Below are 20,019 nucleotides of genomic sequence, written 5' to 3' on the forward strand. Positions count from 1 at the left end.
CAGGCAAACCCGAGCTCGCTCTGAACAAACCAGCGAGCAGACAGCGAGCAGGACAAATTAACCCAGGCACCGCATCCTCCCGAGGTCACTGCAGGGCACCCCATTCCCAGCCAGCTCCCCGAGCTGAGGGGGGTACATCTGCCTGTCTTTGCACTGCACATCCACCAAGTGAAACTCCTGGACGCCACCCCCACCCCACCCCTGTGCTGCCCCAGACCATCCTGCTGAATTTTGGGCATTGAAGGGGGCTGGCTCAGCTAGCAGCCTCCTGCACAGGGCCTCCTCCATAGCCTGGGGGTACCAGTGGTGCATTGGCACACCCAAGATCTTGGACTTGTGGAAATTCCACTCGTGTCAATGCACTCAGGGAAGAAAGACTAGCATCAACAGGTTCCTTCTCAGGGGAACTCTACTGTTGTTTTCATCCATGCATCGCAGTTTTTGGTGGGAACTACCTAGAATCCATGCCAGGCAATTGTCACCTCAAGATGTTGTTCCAAAAGTGGCTCTTTCTTTTTTCTCCCCAATCAGAAGAGCTATTTAACCTTTTCTCCATTGCTGACTGCTTCAGGCAGCAAGAGAGAACCTGTTTTGCACAAAGGTCTGCAGCAGGTAAGTGAAGAACTGTGTCAGAAAAATGTAGCAAATATAAATGGTTTTCCCAAGCCACTATAAATGCACAGGCAGAGCTTTGCTAGGGTGACTTGTATTTTTGTGTTTATTAGCTTTACTTTGAAGTTACCCTCTAAATACCTTGCTTTAAGAGCAGGCAAGTTATCCTCAGTTCACCCCTGTAAAGCCCAGGACTGTTATTATCCCCCTTTTATATGTGGAAAACTGAATGACAGAGAATTGAGGTGACTTGCCCGTGGTCAGGCAGTGACCCTGTGGCAGACGCTCGCCTCCCGGCTCAGCGCAGTGACCACAAGCCCAGGCTTCCTCTTTCCAGGAGAGCTGTGTGATGCAGGATGAAAAAAAATAATGGCAGGAAGGCACTTGGAAACTGGTACGGCTCCACTGAGCCGGCAGTTTGGCCACAAGGATCTGCCACTTTTGCAAATCAGATGGGATTTTGTGGAAGTCAATCAAACATCCACTTGTTGAGTGAAGAAGACTTTGGCCCAGAGTTTGAAGAGAGAGACAGATTGCCATGAGACATCACCACTGTCCTCTTTCCCTCCCCATGTCTCCATAGGTTTTGACAAGCATCAGTTTGCAGGTACTAGCAGAGGAAAGAAAAGAACAGCATTTTTTTCCCTTGGGTTGCATGGTCAGTGTTTGAGACACTGGAATAAACAGGACATCCAGCCTGCTTGGCTAAAACATAGAATTTGGGGGCTTTTGGACTTTTTTTCCTTATCCCTTTCAAATACTGTTTCAGTGAGGCCAGGTGATTTTTTTTTTATGCAGAGTATTAAACAAGGAGGGCAGAGGAAACGAGCTTTTCCGATACTTTTACAGCAATGCAACATGAAAGTGCTTTCTTTCTTAATGGGAGGGAAATGCAGTTTTATAGACTTTAAGAGACTGTGGAGCACTCAGCTTGGCCCATGGCCACGTGGTTGGGGCTCTGGATGTGGAAACAAGAACAAAGTGCCCCAGCAGCCCTCGTTTCTGTGCATGTTGGGCACTCATTGGGAACAGTCGCTCACTGTGGGTTTCACACCGCAGCTGGCCCCATGGAGAAGACAGCAGCGCTGCAGGCTGCTTCCAGGCACAGAAAAAGAAACAGGTCTCCCATTACCTTCCTTTTAACCTAGTTTTTAAAAGTGTTACAAGATGCCTTTCAGGTTCAGAAGGGGAGAAGCAGGTAAAACAGAGGCTAAGGAAAGGCATTGCTACTCTCATTCTGCCAGCCGAAACTACTGAAATTCCTGTGGGTACCCAGGACCGTTTTACAAGTAAACACTGCTGGAATGTATTAATGGGCTTTTTTCTCTCTTTTAATCCAATCACAGGATGACTACACTCTTCTGTTGCTTGCTTACAATCACTCGCAAATCTGACTATTAGGACCTGGTGCATCGGAAGGTACTAACACTTTGCAAAAGGTTTGGGCTTGGGGGACAATGATGGAGACTTGCTGGCTCACAGCTGCTGGGCATCCCGGTTAGAGGATCCCAGACCTGAGAAGACATGCCACAGGTTTTTGTGTGTATTATCCACAAATTTTCAGCCCCAAATCAGCAGGTTGTACTTGCATGGAGATAGTATAAGCAAAGTTTAATTAAGTGGAGCCCTTTCTCCCTGAGGGGAACAGAATACCTCCCCTTCTCTCCTCTGCCCCCCATTTTTCCCAGGTGGACGTGGAAACTTTCACATCCAAAAAGTGGATTATACACAGGAACTACAGCATGTGGTCAGACTTTGCTGAAGTATGGAGTGACTGATGAGACGCAATGCTTTGGATTAATGAAAACTGGCTGCTTTGGAACCACGTTGGACCTCGATATAAGCATCTCCTCTTTTCAGGGCTGTTTGTGTTCAGGACTTTGGTTTGGCTCCAGCTCTAGTGGGGTAGAAAATAAGCCATGTTTCATTGTGTCCCGTTAATAAAGTGGTAAACATTGTTTTGTGCCATGGAGCTAAAATAAATCTAATTATTTTATTTTGTTCATAGTGAAGGATGAGAAGAAAACATACTCTTTCACATTATTCTAGGAAGTGAGGACACTATCTTTAACGCAAAAAATGATATATTCTTGTAAGAAAAAGTGAATTATAGTGCTTCTATATTACTACCAAGCTGGGAAATTGAAATGCTTGAAGGTCAGCTGTCCTGCTCACAAAAAAAGCTTTTTTTGCTAGTGACAGAAATAGTGCCTTAAGTGCATAAGCCAGTAATGTTTTTCTATGTGCCAGATATCCCAGATATAAAATACTTTGCACGCTCTTTTTCCCTGACTTCCTATCTGCACAGAAAGAGCTAGTATAACTTTTCCAGGACACCATTTGTTGTGTTTTCAAACAGACCTGACCTCATCCTCCAGAGATGCGTGCACATGCGTAAGGCACTAACCATTGTTACATGGCAGCCCACAGGGCTCTAGGAAATCATGCTTGAAAATAAATCCATAGAGTGGTTTCCTCTCTAGCCTCCGTCACTTGGAAAAGACTTCTATCACTCTCAGGCATTAGAAGGATCAGTATGGGATAGCGTCAGATTTTACCAACCTCTTGTACAGTGTTAAAAATATAATGTAATGAGTTCTTAAAAAAGGAACTGGACACACTGTAGGATATTTTGTATTATTATTGCTGTTGTGAGGAAAATAATGGTGATGGTAGTCAGAGCTTTGAGTAGACTCATCAGCAATTACATTTTTTTGCTGTTTTTATAAAGCACTGTACAATGTGAGCCTTCTTTCCAGACAGAAGGAGCATCATGGTAGACAAGACATTATGCTCAATGGTTTTGTGCAGTGTCTGTAATTACCAGCAGAATCAGTACTGCTCATCAGATCCGACTTGACCATAGGCACGAGGTGGTGGGAAATGTGTGAGTGAGGCTGAATATTATGCGGCTCAATGACCAGGCTGATATTCAGCCGCTCTTCAGAAGCTGAATGCCAAGCAACACCAAGCACAGACAGACTCTGGGAAGCCCTTCCAGATGTGCTTCTCCTTTCAGCTCCCTGGCAAACCTCACCCTTTTTGTGTCTCTATGGAAAAATCTGCCTGTTACTCCGAGTAACTGCAGACAGACTAGATGTTTCAGGTATGAACCTTTGCTGAGTATTTAATTTTTTCCATCAGGGGATCCAATTTGGCTGTATGTTGAACAGGTGTCCAGTGATACCAACAAGGTGAGCAAAGATTTACATGGCAGGTTCCCTGCTCTCTGGTAACCCCCAGTTTTGCCTGGGGGGAACCCCAGGCAGCTTCTTGCACCTCTGTTGGGGTGTTATTCACCCTACTGTATCAACATGCATGCTGAGCAGCTGGTGCATTTTTTTCCTGTTTTTTATCAGTAATTAAACAATATTTTGGCAATATATTTTTTCATACATCTTTTTAAAATCAGCACTTTTTAAAAAACTTCACACAAACAGACACTATAGGTAGAGCAAAATCTGCAATGGAAGAGAGTCCTGCCCCAGAACAAAAGAGAGCAGGTGAGAGGTTCCAGATCCAGCCACTCTTGCCTGGCTTATACTAGAAAAAGAATGTGGTTTCCTATTTTCCAGGTGAGTGCCCTAATTTCAGGCTGCGAGCCCTTTTTGCCAGTGATTCTCTATCCAGCTGCAATGGGAGAGCTCCAGCAGGGAACATCCACAGCAAAAGGGACAAGCAGAAGCTGCAGGTCTCCCTCGCCTCAGCTGGCATGTTGACTGCAAGACCGCAGGCTCCTCTGGGCTGGGTCCTTCCAGCTCTCTCCCTGACTCCTGACGAACATGTGAAAAGCTTCACGTCTTGCCTGAGGTACCACAGCCAGGAAAAGCAATCTTGACAATTTTTGCAAGGCAGAAAATATGCTTCCTCTCCCCCCAGCTCTGCTGGTGAGGCCTGGGCTGTACTAACAAATAGCAATGCACGAACTTCCCACTAAAAACACAATTATTTTGCTTGCTATGCATCCACCAAAACTTATGATGAATCTGACATATGTGTGTCCTCTACTTCTGTTGTGCAAGTGCAATTATTCTGTGGGTTCACCCCAGAAATTAGGTCATCAGAGCAAAGTAAAAGTAAGGGAACCGAGTGTTAGGAGTTTGGAGGGAAGAAGTTGTTTATGAAAGTTAAATTAGTCTGCAAAATTATACCCTTTGCTTTCTTTTCCCTTGCCCCCATGTCAATGTATATACACTTTAAAAATCCTGACTCCTTGACAAAGTTTGAATGACTCCCAACTTAAGCATTGCATTGCCAAAACCCTCTTTTGTTTCTTTGTAGTTTGCATCTTCCCACATGTACAAACCACCATAAGAATACCCTCTAGCCATGGGCTGAGACATCATAGTTGAAGATATATATGAAAGAGTAGGTGCAGAATGAGACACAACCAGCCAACCAACAGCTCAGCAAACAACCAAGAAAAATACAAGCACAGAAAGACACCTCTGTCCAAAGAAAAGCTGCAGAAACACAAAGCTCAGGCAGCAAGGACTGAGCCACCATTTGAGCAGTTCTTGGGAGAAGGTTGTCTCTCTGCTGAATACAGGGGACCAGGCTCCTAATTCAGGCACCTTAATGAAATGTGTGAGCTTAGGTGGGATGAATCTGGACCACCTCCCTCAGCCTGAGTGGGAAAAGCGAGGGATGACAACTTATGCCACCTTTGCAGTGCCCCTGAGAGGACAAATGAACAGGAAAGTGAGTTGCACGAACATCACGGTATTGGAGGCCAGAGGAATAGCTTAGACAGAAACCCATTTCATCAGTCCGCTGAAATATCTCTAGACAGTAAAATGAGCTGAACAAGGGACCTGCAACTTAAATGTCAGGTGCTGTGCCTCATTGTTTATGTAAACCAGGGGAATTTGGCAACATGAAAGTAAATTTACTCCCCATGGATACTGACCATTCAGACTTTGACAACTTGTAAAAAACTTTGCTCCTGTGCAAAAAAAGTATATAGTCAGGCTACGCATTTCCCTTGAACTAAAGACCTTTGCTTTTACCAAGTCTGGTGACTGGTGTTTCTACACAATAATCGAAAATACCTGGTTTTCCAAAGAAATGAGGGTTTGGGTACTTTAATCTGTAGGTTACTTAGAGTCCCTCCTCTGTACTAACGCTCCATTGTGCCTACACAGGACTGCAGTTCACTGAAAGCTCATAAATTTCATGTGGCTCTGCCTAGTCTTTATTTTAGGTTCTTGAACCACTTTTTGCTTTCCTCGTTTTCTTTGCAGCTGCAGAGAGATATAGTAAGCTACTGTATAGCATTTTGAAAGCAGGGCCTCTGAGAAGTTTCCAAACTGCATACAAGCAGGTTATTCTTTGGCTTGTTTTCTTTGGCTTGGTGTTAGCAGTACAGAATGAGTCAAACAGTATTAACTTTCAAGAGGGAAGTGGTGTGGTCAACCAAAACTGTTTGCGGCTAGATTGCGAAGATAGGTAGAGCAGGTAATGAAGAACAAACCATAACGCAGGGTGTAGGTAGGAGAGGCCGACAGACTCAGACAAACAGAATCCTTAATAATTAAATCAACACTGTCGCCTAAAATTTCTGCAGCTTTATGTGCTAAGGTTATGACACAGCCTGGCTTTTCTGGACTGGTCAGCCTTCAGAAGTTGGCCTTGGTGCATGTTGTGCTAATGGACTCAAACTACAACACTCTGCAAAGGAAGAATAAAGGTCAGATACTATTAAAACAAAAGAAATATATCAACTTTTCATTTATGCTGGTTAAGTTCTGTCTTGTGTCTTCTCCCATTTTTATAGTGTGCTCCTTATCTGTTCCACAATTAAAGAAGGCAAGGGAGATGTTTCCATCCTTCCCTCTCTTTAGGATGTGTTTCGGTCATTAACAAGCGCATTGTGCTCTCATGCAACAGACAACTCCCTCCCTTACGATTCAGAAGCAGAACTGAGATGGCCTCTCCCAACCATTGCTCTCCCTCACGCTTTGCACAGATCTGTGCAGCACTAACATAGAAACAGTCTGACCAAGATTTATCATTAACACTAATAGAAAATGCATTTACTCATTACAATTCCCAGTTACAGCAGATGAGCAAAGAGCAAGGGCACAAATGGAGATGCAGAGCAAAAGCCTTTTTTGTGTTCTTCACGAGTGACAGGGAATGAGCAAAAGCCGCGGTGTTTTTGTATGGGCCTGCAAGGAGGAAACTGCTGCACCTTCTGATAACCAAGGCCAGGCAAAGCCAGGAGGGACTGCAGAGCAGATGGATTTTCACCCCTTCCAGGTATATTCCAATAAGAAAACCAGGCTGTTCACTGAAAGTGCTGCACAGCTTCATCCAGCCTTTCTCTTAGACATGCATTGTTTTGGTAAACCCGTAAGTAAGGCAACTCCTCAAAAACAGAGGCTTCAGAAAAGGTCCTGCACTGCTAAAAGCTTGTTTGGTGAGTATGAGTGTCTGACCACTCCATGCAGGGTGAAAGTTTCCCTCCTCCTTCTTCCAGCTCCCTTAGGAGCCTGAGGAAGAGAAGACCCTCTCTCCTACCTCCTGTGGAGAGCAGCGTGAAGGAAGTGGGTTGCAGAGGTTGTGTGCAGTCAGCTCCTGCTGTTTTCCAGCACATCCCTGAAGGGAACTTTCTTGTCTGCCAGCAGTGCAGTAGGCTTTCAGTGGCCAGCCCTGGAGGGACAGCAGGACTGCTGACCGATGCTCCAACAGTCCAGCTGTGCTAGCTAGCCTCCTTCTAGGAAGGGCAGGGGCTATATAACATCCTTAAACCCACAGTAGGCAGCTCCATTGTGGGGTTTCAGCCACCAGCCCATCCATCCCCAGCTCACGCAAAGCTCCAGCAGCTGCATCAAACCTTTTGTTCACTCATGTTTAATGGCTGCCATTCTAAAGTCCTTCCTTGCTGAAGAAACAGGGCAGAGGAAGAACCAGACTCAGAAATCCTTGATTCAGAGCACCACCAACTAACTTCACTGGAAAGATACTTGGCATCAGTGAATTAGGATCTTTGGTGGGGACCAGTGTAGAGTCACATCCCCTACGTCCAACCTACTTGCCAAGGCACTGCATATTAATGCTTTTCTTTACATACCCACGCACACAAAGTACAAGTAACATCTATACAGTCTTCTTCCATATTTCTCTGGAAAATGTGCAACCCCCCGAAAAAAAACCCCACCCCAAACAACTTGTTCACCTATCTTAACAGCTACACATTCTTTGTAAGTAAGAGCAGTTGACAGGAGAAAGTCAGACCTACTATCTGCTTAGGAAGCATTTTCAGAAGTAATGTACCTTCACCTACTACGGTGTTTGTCAGAGTTACAGAGTACTTGCTTACTGATTTCAGCCGAGCTAGACCGAGGCTGCATACCCCTCAAAAATCCCACCATGCAAATATAGGTAAACACTTAAAAGTATTTACCACAGTCTTTGTAGCCGTTCAACCACTAGGCAATGAAATAATATGAAGTGCAAAAAACCCGAAAAGTTGACAAAGACAAAAAAAGTGAAAGACATGAAAAATAACTACCTACCTGTTCTCGATTTAAAATCACACTAATTCAAGGGGGCCGGAATAAGAGCTGTGTGGGATTAAGTGACTCAAAAACAGAGTTGAAATAATTTCTATAGGACTGGGCCAGCCTTACCACTGTTCCTAGCCCACACCACAGCAGCTCTAGTTTCCTGTTTACCTGCTTTATCAGAGGAAGGAGTTGTCCTGTCAACACTTCTGTGTATCTTTAAAAAACCAGCCAAATAACCAGGCAAGCAAATATATATGAGCTACTGCACTCCCAGAAAACCAGTCTTGATACAAGATATCATATTGCACGTATTTGACAATTTTATTGAGCTAAAATAGCAAATTCCCTGCCTCACACCACCCAACATCAACTCTCCTAATGGACTCAGCAGCGAGACTGAAAAATGCCAGGGAAAATAATCACGTTCCATCTTTTCCTTATAGAAAAGAAGCATCTGCACCATGAAACCTCAAGAATGCTAGTATTAAAAACCTATCCAGATCCTACCTATTGAGCAGGAAAAAAGCATCCTCCCTATCACTGTTAGGCCAGGGAGTGGCAAGCATTCATATACATTTCATAATCCTTTTGCACATCTGATGGAGAACTGCCAGCACTGTTTTTAGGAGCTGCAGGTAGCTGCTAGCCAGTTAAAGTCCGTGTGAGGTAGGTCTTGCCTGGACCTTCTCTCCACTGAGGAATCTTTGCTAGCAAAGACAGTTACTGTTCTTTGCTTTTACCGGTCTTTTCAGCTCGTGGGCAGCATGCCTGCTGGTATGTCTGTATGATTTCCACTCAGAAACCAACTGCTTGAGAGTATGGGCTTTGCTTCAGGTTCCTGCTGCTAGTGAAAGCCCCCTTGGGTGGCCAGGCAAGGGGACTCAGACCTTGGAGAACAGGCTGGTGCTGTGCTAGCCCTGCCAGACACTGTGAGGGGGCCAACCCCAGTGCAGAGCTGCCCCTGCCCCATGGGTGCTGCTCCACCATGTCCTCACAGAGGAGAAGGGGTTTGCTAAGCAGCTGGGATGTGGGGCACAGAGAGGTCTTTCTGGGACACAGGGGACCCAAAAGCTGCAGATCTGCTCATGGATGCTCTACAGAGCTGACTGCATCCAGACACACAACCTCTGGTTCCATTCTGCAGCCCAACTTTTATCATCCAGTGTCAGGTGGTCCTCTGCTATGTGATGCTCCTGTGCTATATGGTCCTGCACTAAGCCAGAAGGCCCAGTGCTGGCTGTATCACTGGAGTAATTCAGGCCGGTTGTGTGAAAGTCTGTGCATAATGGAAACAGGCCAATTTCCCCCTCACTCTTCACTTTTCTTCAGAAAACACAAGTCACAAAGGGACAAACTGCTCTCTGCTCTTTTGCTCGTGTACTTTCATTATGAAAAATGGGCTGGTGGCATGCACAGCTTTCACAGCGGGGGAGGGACATGCCCAACCACAGGGCATATGTTTTTGGCTGTTGTTCCCTTGCCGCTCTGGGGGACTGCAGAGCTAGCCTGGCTGCCCGGGGGGCTGCTAGGACTGTTCTGCCTGTTCAGAAACATCTCCTTTGGTCTGCAGGCATGCCCTCGCAATAATATACAGCTTTATTTTATTGAAATGGATTCAATTGCTCTTCTTTGTCCACCCTTCGATGAGACACACACACACAAAGAAAACCAACAGTGATCCCCTACCTACCCATACCCATTTAAAGACAGCAACACATTAAGTCACATTGTGTGAATTTGAGCTAGTGATATTTTGTAACTTCCCCCAGCTGCCGCCCTCATGCATATAGCTGTTGCACAAGCCAACTACAAATGTCCCCAGAGTGCACTCATAATATAAGCACTAGTCTACCCACGTCACTATCACCCAGACAATAGGACGCGGGGACACAAAAACAGAGGCACAGACCTGGCACTGCACAGCCGTTGGCTTTTCTTGCAGCCCATCCCTTTCTTTTGTCTGTACATGGTCTATTTAGGTTGGAAGCTCTCAGAGGCAAGTACCTTAGCCAAGATTTTTTAAAAAGTGATTAGCAAAGTTGGGTTGTGATACTGAGAGGGTGGTGTGCTGCGGAGCACACAGCTAGTGCTAGCAAAGGAAGAAAGAGTCCCAGCTGCATTTCTGTTATGTGGACAACCAACTTGGAAGCACCACCTTTCCCCCTACAGGTTTTCTGCTAAGTAACCTTTAGGCACTGTAAGTCTCCAGGTGAATGGAAGGACCTGATAAACCATCATTGAAATTTCTATAGTGGGCCTCTTCCAATAACAAGATGATTCATTTTTTCATGGTTTCTAAACTGTTTGATGGTACGTGTTATTCCAACAGATGGAGGCACTTGCAGAAGAAAGCAAAGAAGAAATGAAGGCCTTTAGTATTATTGCAACTTACTGAGATGAAAAGGGATTTTTGAGAACGGTTTGGCTTTTCCTTGCATGAAAGACTGAGGGTGAAAGTAATGTGAAACCCTTAGAGGAATCATCCCTCGCCAGCCTGATGTGCAGAGTCTTCCTCGCTTCTGCCGTGGGATGGGGAACGCTGGCCCCTCATGGACTCTGCTGACTCTCCTCCCAGAAGCTGCTCTAAGTCTGTGGGCAAAGGGTGGACAGGGCAGGGGAGAGGATAAGCGGATCAGGTGCACTTAACACCACCAGCCCTTTGGGATTCCCTAAGAAAGACCTCAGGCCAGCCAAGGGGGCATTTGATGATTTCCTTCAGAACAGCTATAGGCCACGGGCTTTCCTTGAACCTTACAGGTGGGATGGGATCACCTTAGATCAGGATCTGAGGATGTCCTTAACTGTGGTTGATCAAAGGTGCACCTGCCACCCCCATCCCACCCCTGCCTCTGCTAGCTTTGCCAGGTGGCAAAAGGAAATTTCCATTCCTAAAAAGGTGCTTCCTGGGCCAGCAACTTTTTAAGCTTCTGCCCAAATACTGCTCAGCAATATTATTCTCTTTCTGCTTCTCAGCATCCTGCCTGTTGATACAAGGATGCCAAAAAAGTATTTGGGAAAACCACATATCCAATGCAGGATAATCGCATTTAATGCCCAGCTTAACCTTGGACATCTCAGGCCCACTGGAACTAAATCCATGTAACCTTTTCATTTTGCACCATTTTCAGGCACCTGATCCATTAGTGAATTTTTCAGAGCTATGTAGGTTAAAACAATTAAATGAGAAAAACAGAAAGAAGCAGTCAAAAGAAGAAAAACCTAATTTTTCAGCAGACGTACACAGTAGGTCAAATGGCCTAAGGGAAATATTTAATTTAAGAGTCATACTATTTCTACCAAGTTTCCTAACCAAAAGTATTTTCATCAGGAGCACTACTCTTGATCTGGTTACTGCTAATGATTTTCCCCATGGACTTAGCTCATAAAAACATAAATTGCTTTATGAATCATAGAATCATAGAAGTTGGAGAAGAAAATGATGGGTTAGGTCATCTTGCCCTTCTCCCTGACAGTGCAGTATTATTTCTTTTTATGAAAAAAAATTGAAAATAAGCATTTATTCAGAACTGAAGAATAAAAATGAGAAGTTCAGAAGAGATTTTTAAAATACATAATGAAAGCAGTGGAAGAGCAGCCAGATTCTTAAGTACTTTGGCTCTCTCTACAAGCCATGACAATATGATGAGAAATATCATCTGGATAGTCACAGCCAGAAACTCAACAGCAAAAAAAGGACAATGGTGTAAATCTTGCTCATGAGTAAGTATCACAATTGTAAATGCAAATCTGGTAGTTACATAGGCAAATACGCTGCTAGGCAAAGACCGGGCCATCACAGTAACCACATCCAGACGTACAATGGGACATGCAAGAACCCGAAGTCTGCAGGCCTTTGTGCAGAGTGAAGGTGGCACGTGTGATAATACACGCTGTGTTAGCGTCACCTATCATGACATCTCCACACACCCTAGTAAGCCAAAAAGTCTCTGCTTTGCATTTTTCCTTTTGGAGCCTTTGGCTGGAGTATTTTTCTGTTTTCCAAAAATTATTTAAAATCCTGCTTTGTATTACTTTTTGAAGCTTTTTCCCCAGGTATGCCCAGATAGGAGGCTGTCATTTTGCCTTTAAAAAAACTCCACTTCGAGAACTCATCTAATTCTGGCTCAGACATTTCTCTTGATCTGACATTCTCTGAAGACAAAATAAAATGGTTCTGTTATTTCTGAGGTTAATCAGTCTTAGAGGTTTTTTAAAAAGGTCTTTCTATATCCTGTAAAGTTCACTAAAAATCGTCCTGGTGTGAAGTTCTGACTCTTGTCTCAGACGGCCTCCATCCTCAGAAATGACACTACCTTCCAGCATTTTTCACAGGGAATTCACTCACTAGAATTCATACTGTCTCAGAACCATTATAGAGTAAATGAATCAAAACCTGTTGCTGGAGTTAGTGTTGGACTTCAGCATGTTTTTTATAGGTCTCTCTAAGACAGCAGTATCTAATTTTGTTCCCATTACTATCTTCCACAGATTTCTTTTGAATTGGGATATCTTAGAAAATACATCTCAGTATTTCTGTAATTCATTCAGCTCAAGTGAGTGAGTAAGTCATGGATCTGTAAGTATGAACGTTCCTAAATATTGATTACTGAAACTAGAAACACTCTAATCGATTCTAGTCTCAATACAAAAAGGCCAATATCATGTTAAATCCCTTCAGTACACAGCACGCATGTTTTGATACGTCTAACTGCAAATCTTGTATGTGAGTTTGTGCAGGTAACAGCTCTGCAATCTATTTTTATACAGGCTACACATGTAACTGATTTAATTGAACTGATGCAAAATAGGATACACCCACCTAGTGAGAGTGTAGAAAAATAAATGTACAGCCCAAACCGGCCAGAACTGTCTCAGAATGGAGAATGCACTTCTTTTCCTTCACAGCCTGCAGTGTATCTCATCAGGCCAATCCATATCTCAGTCCAAGGCATGAAGAGGAAAAGAGATACCAGACTGATTGCAACAGCCGCTGTGATTCAGAAACCCTTGGTGGGAAGTCAAACTGAAGGACTTTGCAGCCCACTTAAAAATGAAAGGAGCATAATCCCTTCTACGCTGCCTCACGAATGACTTAGCGATAAAAGGAGCTGTGCATTCCTACTGAGGGGGATGTCTGACCTCTCCTCCTGACACGCATAAAGCCTCCTCCACTATGCAACTGATTTGCCTACAATAAAGTGAAATTATTTACAAGGAAGCTTTTACATACATTTGAGTTGGAAAGATATGTATGTTACTTTAGTATGTATTATATCTCTACTTCCTTTTTAAAATGTAGAATCTTATTAAATATTAACTATTATACCAACTGAAGAATTGATTTAAAACAGTAGATATGCCTGCAAGATGATTTTGTTTCTTACCATTCTAGCAGACTCACATTAAAAACCCTAAAGCTTATTTGTTGTCTGCAAACTATGAACATGCCCAGGTAATTGCATATGCAAATCTGGAACTTGCATATACAAATATCTTTTTTTTTTATGTGCACAGCTGTCTGGTTTACCAGGGACATTTTTCAGGGACAAATCAACCACAATTAAAAAAAAAATTTAAAAAAAAAATTCAAGCTAAATAAGAAGCCTTACCCGGACAGCAGTATTTGTTTTAAAGTCTGGCCTCAAATCCAAAAAATATAGGTCAGATTTTTTCACTAAATGCATGCAGCATCGTTATGCAACTCAGACAAATGCAGGCTCAAGAAGAAACTGCACAGCAAGACATGAGTTTTCTAAGCTATTTTAGTTGAAGTTTCAAAGTATAAGAAACCCAGAGCTGCAAGTCTCATTCTCTAGTGGGTGTTTGAATCCTGCTGCTCTCTTCTCCCCAGACGATTCCACTTAAGCAACAGCCAGGACTTCTGCCAAGCATGCAGGAGGAGTGCAAGAAACTAACCACAAACCTCAATTTACATCAGGGCATTTTGATAAAAATATGAAAATGCCCCATTTGGGCTAGTGACTGAGGTTAATGATTGCCTCTGGTAACAGGCAGCGCATGTGCTGCAGAAGCATCTGTACCTGCAGATCTGTTCCACCCTTGCTTCACCCTACAGACAAAACAGCCTGCCCTTGCCACCCAAACAGAACAACTGCCTGTGTGAAAGCTGCGGGTATTCTTCTGGAGATATCAAAACTGTTCAGCTCCTCCTTGTACTTAATTCTGATAAAAAGAAAGGGGAAAAAATAGGAAAGATTGGCTGTCTGTGAAAATGGGTGCTCCTAAGCTATACAACAGCACAAGGTACTCCATATGAACTCCGCAAGGCAGCACCCAGGTGTCCTCTTTCAGGCATTTATTTATTTTTGCAGTGTGACTGAGCTTGAAAAGTTAGATCAATGACATATTGGTTTCCAATGCTTTAAAATCCTCTTAACATCCGAAAGGCAAGACTAGCAAGAAATGATGTGTAACGTATACACTGCCCACCTTTTACCAGCATCCCTTCTGTCAGCTTTTGGGTATGATCCAAGTCATCCCTGGATAGATACTTGAAATGCAATGCAAGTCATATTCTCAACCAGCTGGACACCCATGAAAAGTAAGGCTTTGGGAAGACATAATTAAAAACATTCATAGGACAACCTTGGATTAAAACATACCCACTGCTCCACATGCATTGGTTATTGCTGCATTTCATGAGGCTGGTGATGAATCCCTGTACTAAACCATCAACTTGGCCTTCTGCAAGTGCTGTCATTAGTTCACTTACTTCTGGGTTCGCGAGGTCCGTCCACTGTTATCTTGATGGCTCTGTGGTATGTGGCTACTTGTGGCGGATTTGTGAAGACCGTGATAGTCAGCGTGAAGCTTTTTCCTGCAACAGGAAAAAAATGTTATTGAGCATATGTATGTGTTGAGAAAAGGTGTACTCCTCATTTCAGATGGTGCTCAAACACACCAAATGGCAATCAAACACTTTAGCTGTCTGTATCTGAAGAGACGTACGTGCTCAGAGCGGGGTATATAACCTCACAACTGCCTATTGCTGGATGCATTCCCTCTGTGGCAACTGCTCAAAGCTTTCAGGGAAAAAAAATTAATTTATATTTAAATGATCTACATTTTGTTTGTAAAAAAAAAAGGAGGTTACCCATAACAGTTAGAGTTTATCTGATCTACATGACTACTGGTAGGTTATCTGTACTTTCTAAAAGGTGTTAGTTCAGAGAGGGCTAGAAATTGTGGCTAACTCTTCCAAAACTGCCACAGGAGTCTGATGCACAGAGCTTGTTTAAATTAAAGAGAACTGGGTGCTCAGATCCCCTAGGCAGATCATAAAATCCCGCGCTTTGTGGTTGAAGCTAGCATTAGATCAATTCCATATTGCAAACCAGAACCCTTTAAAAATAATCTGCTACTGCAATGCCAAGAAACAAGGGAATGGAAAAAATAAAAAAATCCCTACAGCTTGTCCACAGGGAATTAAAACTTTTTATGAAGACATAGCAGAGCATTATGCTTAGTTTCTCCATTATTCAGTAAGAAAACTGTGAAGGCCTTTTCAAAATTTACATGCATGCCATGGCTCTAAGTTGGGAAAAGCACTCATTTTGTTGGATGCTGGGGAGGGTTTTGTATCCTCTCGTGACTGCAATGCCTTCAGATCCTGCCACCCCTGGATTTGCTTTTGGCCAATGCCAGTATTTACTTCAGGCATTTTTTAAATAACAAAAGTAACATTCTGCATCTTTGATAAGAACAAATATATGCATTTGTTGTGGCTTTGGCCTGGACAACAATAAAAATGGTGCCTGTCAGCAGGTTTAGCATAGTTATCTCAGCATCATGAAGGACTCAGATACTGACAGGAATCTTTGTTATCAGTAAGAGACATCAGAGGACATCACCCCGAGTTAGATAACCAGGAACTGTTGAAAGAAAATTGAGGTTCTCCTCCTTTGGGTACATGCTGTGTGAGCTTTCCCATACAAATCTGCCTGCTTCATTTTACCACTTGGCTCCAGCCCTTCTAACTGCTGCGTTTCTTGTCTTCTAAGGCTTCCCATTTTTATTGTTTGCTTCATTTATCTACATAAATAATGTTAAATTAAAATATAAATGTAAATATAAGTGCCTGCCTCCAACAGCAATATTCCCCCCTCCTTATGCACACTCACTTGCAATTCAATACTTCTCTTAATGCAGTTCCTACTTTGGTGCTAATGGTCTGCAACAACATCACAGCGCGCGCACACACATAGCTGTTACTGGAAACTGGCCTCATCACATCCCTGTGAATTAGAGAGGTATTCTCCCCACTCTACAGATGAGGAACTGTGGGGAGATAAAGTGTCTTGGCCACGATTTCACAGGAAGCCTGTGGCCAGCGATGCTAACTACTTTGGCTCCTGCAACTAAATCCGAGTGTAATCCTGAATCACAGCCCTGACAAAGCAGAAGCTGAAACGCAAGCCTCACAAATGCCAGGCCAGTCTCTTCCCACCTCCACATCCTCACTAGAAAGCAGTCCCTGAGATCGAAAGAATTGCAGCAGAAGAAAAAGTCATTTCAGATTCCTATCTCAGGGCCTTTATCCCTCAACTCTTGGGTCCTGCATCTATCCAGACCAAGGATGGCTGTGTTCTTGACATTCTTTAAATACCAACTTTTATAGTAAAGCTTTACAGCTTTATTACTCTTTCTTTGCCAGCACAACAGATCTTTCTATGAGGCATCAGTAATGAAGTTCAATAAAGTTCCTTCCAAAAAACTTTGTCACCCACAGCAGTAGACTTAAGAAATATCAGAGAGGCACCTGTAGATCTTCCTTCTTTCCAAGAATAGTTTCCCTGTATCTTTATAAACAACACCCATTTCACTAAGACTGAAGGAGACTTTGAAAATAATACTTTATTCTCTTTACTAATCTGCAGTGTTTCCATCTTACTTCTCATTTGGGTTTTTTGGGTTTTTTTGACAACTGCTCATGCATTAGGTAGGGTGCTCCTGCTGTTCTGCTAGAATATGTAGTCAATTTACTTCTTTAGAAGGCTCTTGTGGATTTTCCAGACAGAAAAGAAACACAGAAAAAAAAATTATAACAATAGTGAAATGTAGTAAAATGGGGCCACATTACCAGTCTACAAGGCCAGGATAAAGAAGAAGAAGGAGGTGAAGTTACTTTCAAAATTTTCTACAGAACAGACTAGGTCTCAGAGCCTATATAAGGTTGTGACACAAGCTGGCAAAAGCAGGAAGATACTTAGCTTACTTCTTGTTGACAGAAGACTATTCATTAACCACATACTGGTTAACCACAGGACTATATAACCATAAACCTATGTGTCACTCATTGCTGCTTACCGATAATTCCGGCTGTGTTTTTTCTCTGGTTATTCTGTTTCATTTACATTTAGCTTTATTAAGTGGTTTTATCACTTTTATTCATAGCTTCTACGTTATTCATCGTTTACATGTCTGCTTGACAAAGGTAGATTTAGATTGGAGGTATTGTTAGTGAAATCTGTATTTTATGGGTATTCCTGCTTTGGGATGACAGCAGGCCTATAAATGTCTACTCCTTGCTTTTATGTATTATGATACAACCATGATACAGATTTTTATTACCAACATACACTTGCACAATACACTTAGACACAAGCCTGTGCAGATACACACACATACATATGCAACACACAGCAGACTAAAACAGTGGAAATAATTCCAGATTAGTCAATGGAAGCTGTGTTCGGACTCCCTAGCACTGGAGCCTGTATCAGATGCCGTGATTTCTGATGCCTAAGTGTACCTCCTAACTATCAGTAGAAGACCTATACTGAGCACTTAGTGTCTCTGCTCCGCTCAGAAAGGGGTGGGTGCCACCAAAACTGAGTCAGACAGCCTAAGTGATGGACTGACCTCTCTAGTGACCATAGAGAGGGGCCAAACACCCCAAGAAGGCATTCTGAAACACTGGTTTGGTTTGGATGTCTCCTGTAGTCATGATGACAATTTGATGACATCCTAGCAGTCACAGCAAGTGAGCATGTAGCGCTCCATTAGCTAACATCAAAGTCTAGGACCCTCTGGGATAAACAGTCCCATAAATCTGCAGAAAACCATACACAAATTGGTTTGGGTCTATGATACATGCCTCAGTATACTGAAGCCAATCGCTACTGCGTCATCATGGGAGTCTTTGCTGATGGTGGAAAGGCTGACAGGTGATGTCAGCATCAAGCTGTGCCTCGCTAGGGTGCAAGAGTCACTTCAGAGACTGTTGCTCTCTCTGTAACTATCCCTGGCAGTGCCTAATATTAGGCACATAGCACCTCCTGAGCGCAAGGATTACATTCTCCAGATGTGGGACAGGGCACTGCCTTTGGAAACCCTTCCCACAGACATCAAGCATGTCCTCATATGCGTAAGGGCAGAGCACAAGACTCACTGCTTCCATTGAGTCTTCCCTCACAACTAGGGTAGGAAAAACTGCTTGGTAATATTTATTTTTGCAAGGGCATTAAGGTCAGAACCCTCCTAGAAAAAGTAGTGGGAACAGTAGCATGTCTGGTCAAAATACAATACTGACTTTTGAAATGATACACAGAGACTCTTGATGGGTTTGCTAGACATCCTACTATCAAAAGTGCCCTGAAGAGTCACTGCTGATTTGACAGCTGAAGTCAGATGTATTAAACCAGTTGTCCCCAGTTCATGACTTCACGAGATTGCTCATGAGATCCCCTGATGCTGTGCAAAGCTGCAAGAACTTTAGAGGAAGCACAAAGTGCCTGCTCAGCAATACTGTCCATGGACCAGCAAAAGGTGCAGGTCAGCCTCCAAGACCCGAGCATCTGAAGGTGTTGTGCCAATGCTCTACACTGGAATACAGGACTTTAAAGTCTGGATTCAGTCTGCATCCCATCTGCCAGAGGCTGGAAGCAAAATGAGCGGGAAGGTCACATCTAGCATGATGAGAGGTTATTTAAGTGGTCCCCCAGAAAGTACTGAAGGGCTCTAGAGGGAGCAATAGGCTTGTAAGCTACAGCCCCTGGGAATGTTTGAGAGGAACCAAGGCGGAAAAAATGAATCCCAAGTGACAACATGGTCACATGAAGTTCCTGTGTGCTGCTTTAGTCATCCCTGAGTGGTGTCATGACCAGATGGGTCTGGGGGTGGGAAGACACACTTAAAATGTAAGTGGCTGCATGGGCAGATGCAAAGGGAAATGAGAACAGACACGCTTTAGGGAAGAGAGGCCACATCTTGAACCTATCACTTCATTTTAATCCACCTCTTTCTCAGGCAAAAAGACGTCGATTCCACTGATGAAGGTTCATCCAAATGAGAACAGAAAAAAATGGAGTTAAAGCTTCAGAAGTTTGCCCGGGGGGGGGGCGGGGAGGAGGGGGAAGCAAAGCCAACAGATGATGGGTTACAATTACTGTCTTTTGGTTTGGGGATTTATTCTGATGATCACAGATATGTCATTAGAGTTGTTTGGTTTTTTTTAAATTGTTACAGTAAATTATTAGATAAAAAGAAGAAGAAAAAAGGGAAAGGAGCCAAGAATGCTTGTGCTGACAAGGACAAAAGGTATAGATGGAAAAATATGAAATGTAATACACAAATGCAATACAAATTATATTACAGGCATTTCTATTATATTAGTGACAGACTTCCAGGTTCTAGCAAGGAAGATTATGATACTTTTTTTTTTCATCCAGCTTCTACTTTTTAGTGCTTATGTACTTACTTTTATTAAACCATGCTAAATGATCAATTTTATACATCTTTACAATTTCTCACAACATCTTCCTGGGTATCTGCCAAAGTGAAGATGTCTACTGCATTTTAATAACATATCTGACTGTATCTCTGGGCAGGTTGTAATATGCACACGCTCACATATTCATTCTCAAATGTCAACTAT

The 20,019-nt window shown here is 43.2% G+C and overlaps 1 protein-coding gene across 3 annotated transcripts in view; it reads right to left on the reverse strand.

Moving 5' to 3' along the window:
* RUNX1 (RUNX family transcription factor 1) overlaps positions 1 to 20,019 on the reverse strand; it is a 176,148-nt gene that overhangs the window by 39,180 nt on the left and 116,949 nt on the right. For all 3 annotated transcript variants that reach the window (XM_037376438.1, XM_037376437.1, XM_037376436.1), the window contains exon 5: positions 14,857 to 14,961. In XM_037376438.1, the coding sequence (XP_037232335.1) occupies positions 14,857 to 14,961 (105 nt within the window). The remainder of the gene's footprint in view (positions 1 to 14,856; positions 14,962 to 20,019) is intronic.

Source organism: Falco rusticolus, chromosome 2, assembly GCF_015220075.1.
Source record: "Falco rusticolus isolate bFalRus1 chromosome 2, bFalRus1.pri, whole genome shotgun sequence".
Taxonomy (NCBI): domain Eukaryota; kingdom Metazoa; phylum Chordata; class Aves; order Falconiformes; family Falconidae; genus Falco; species Falco rusticolus.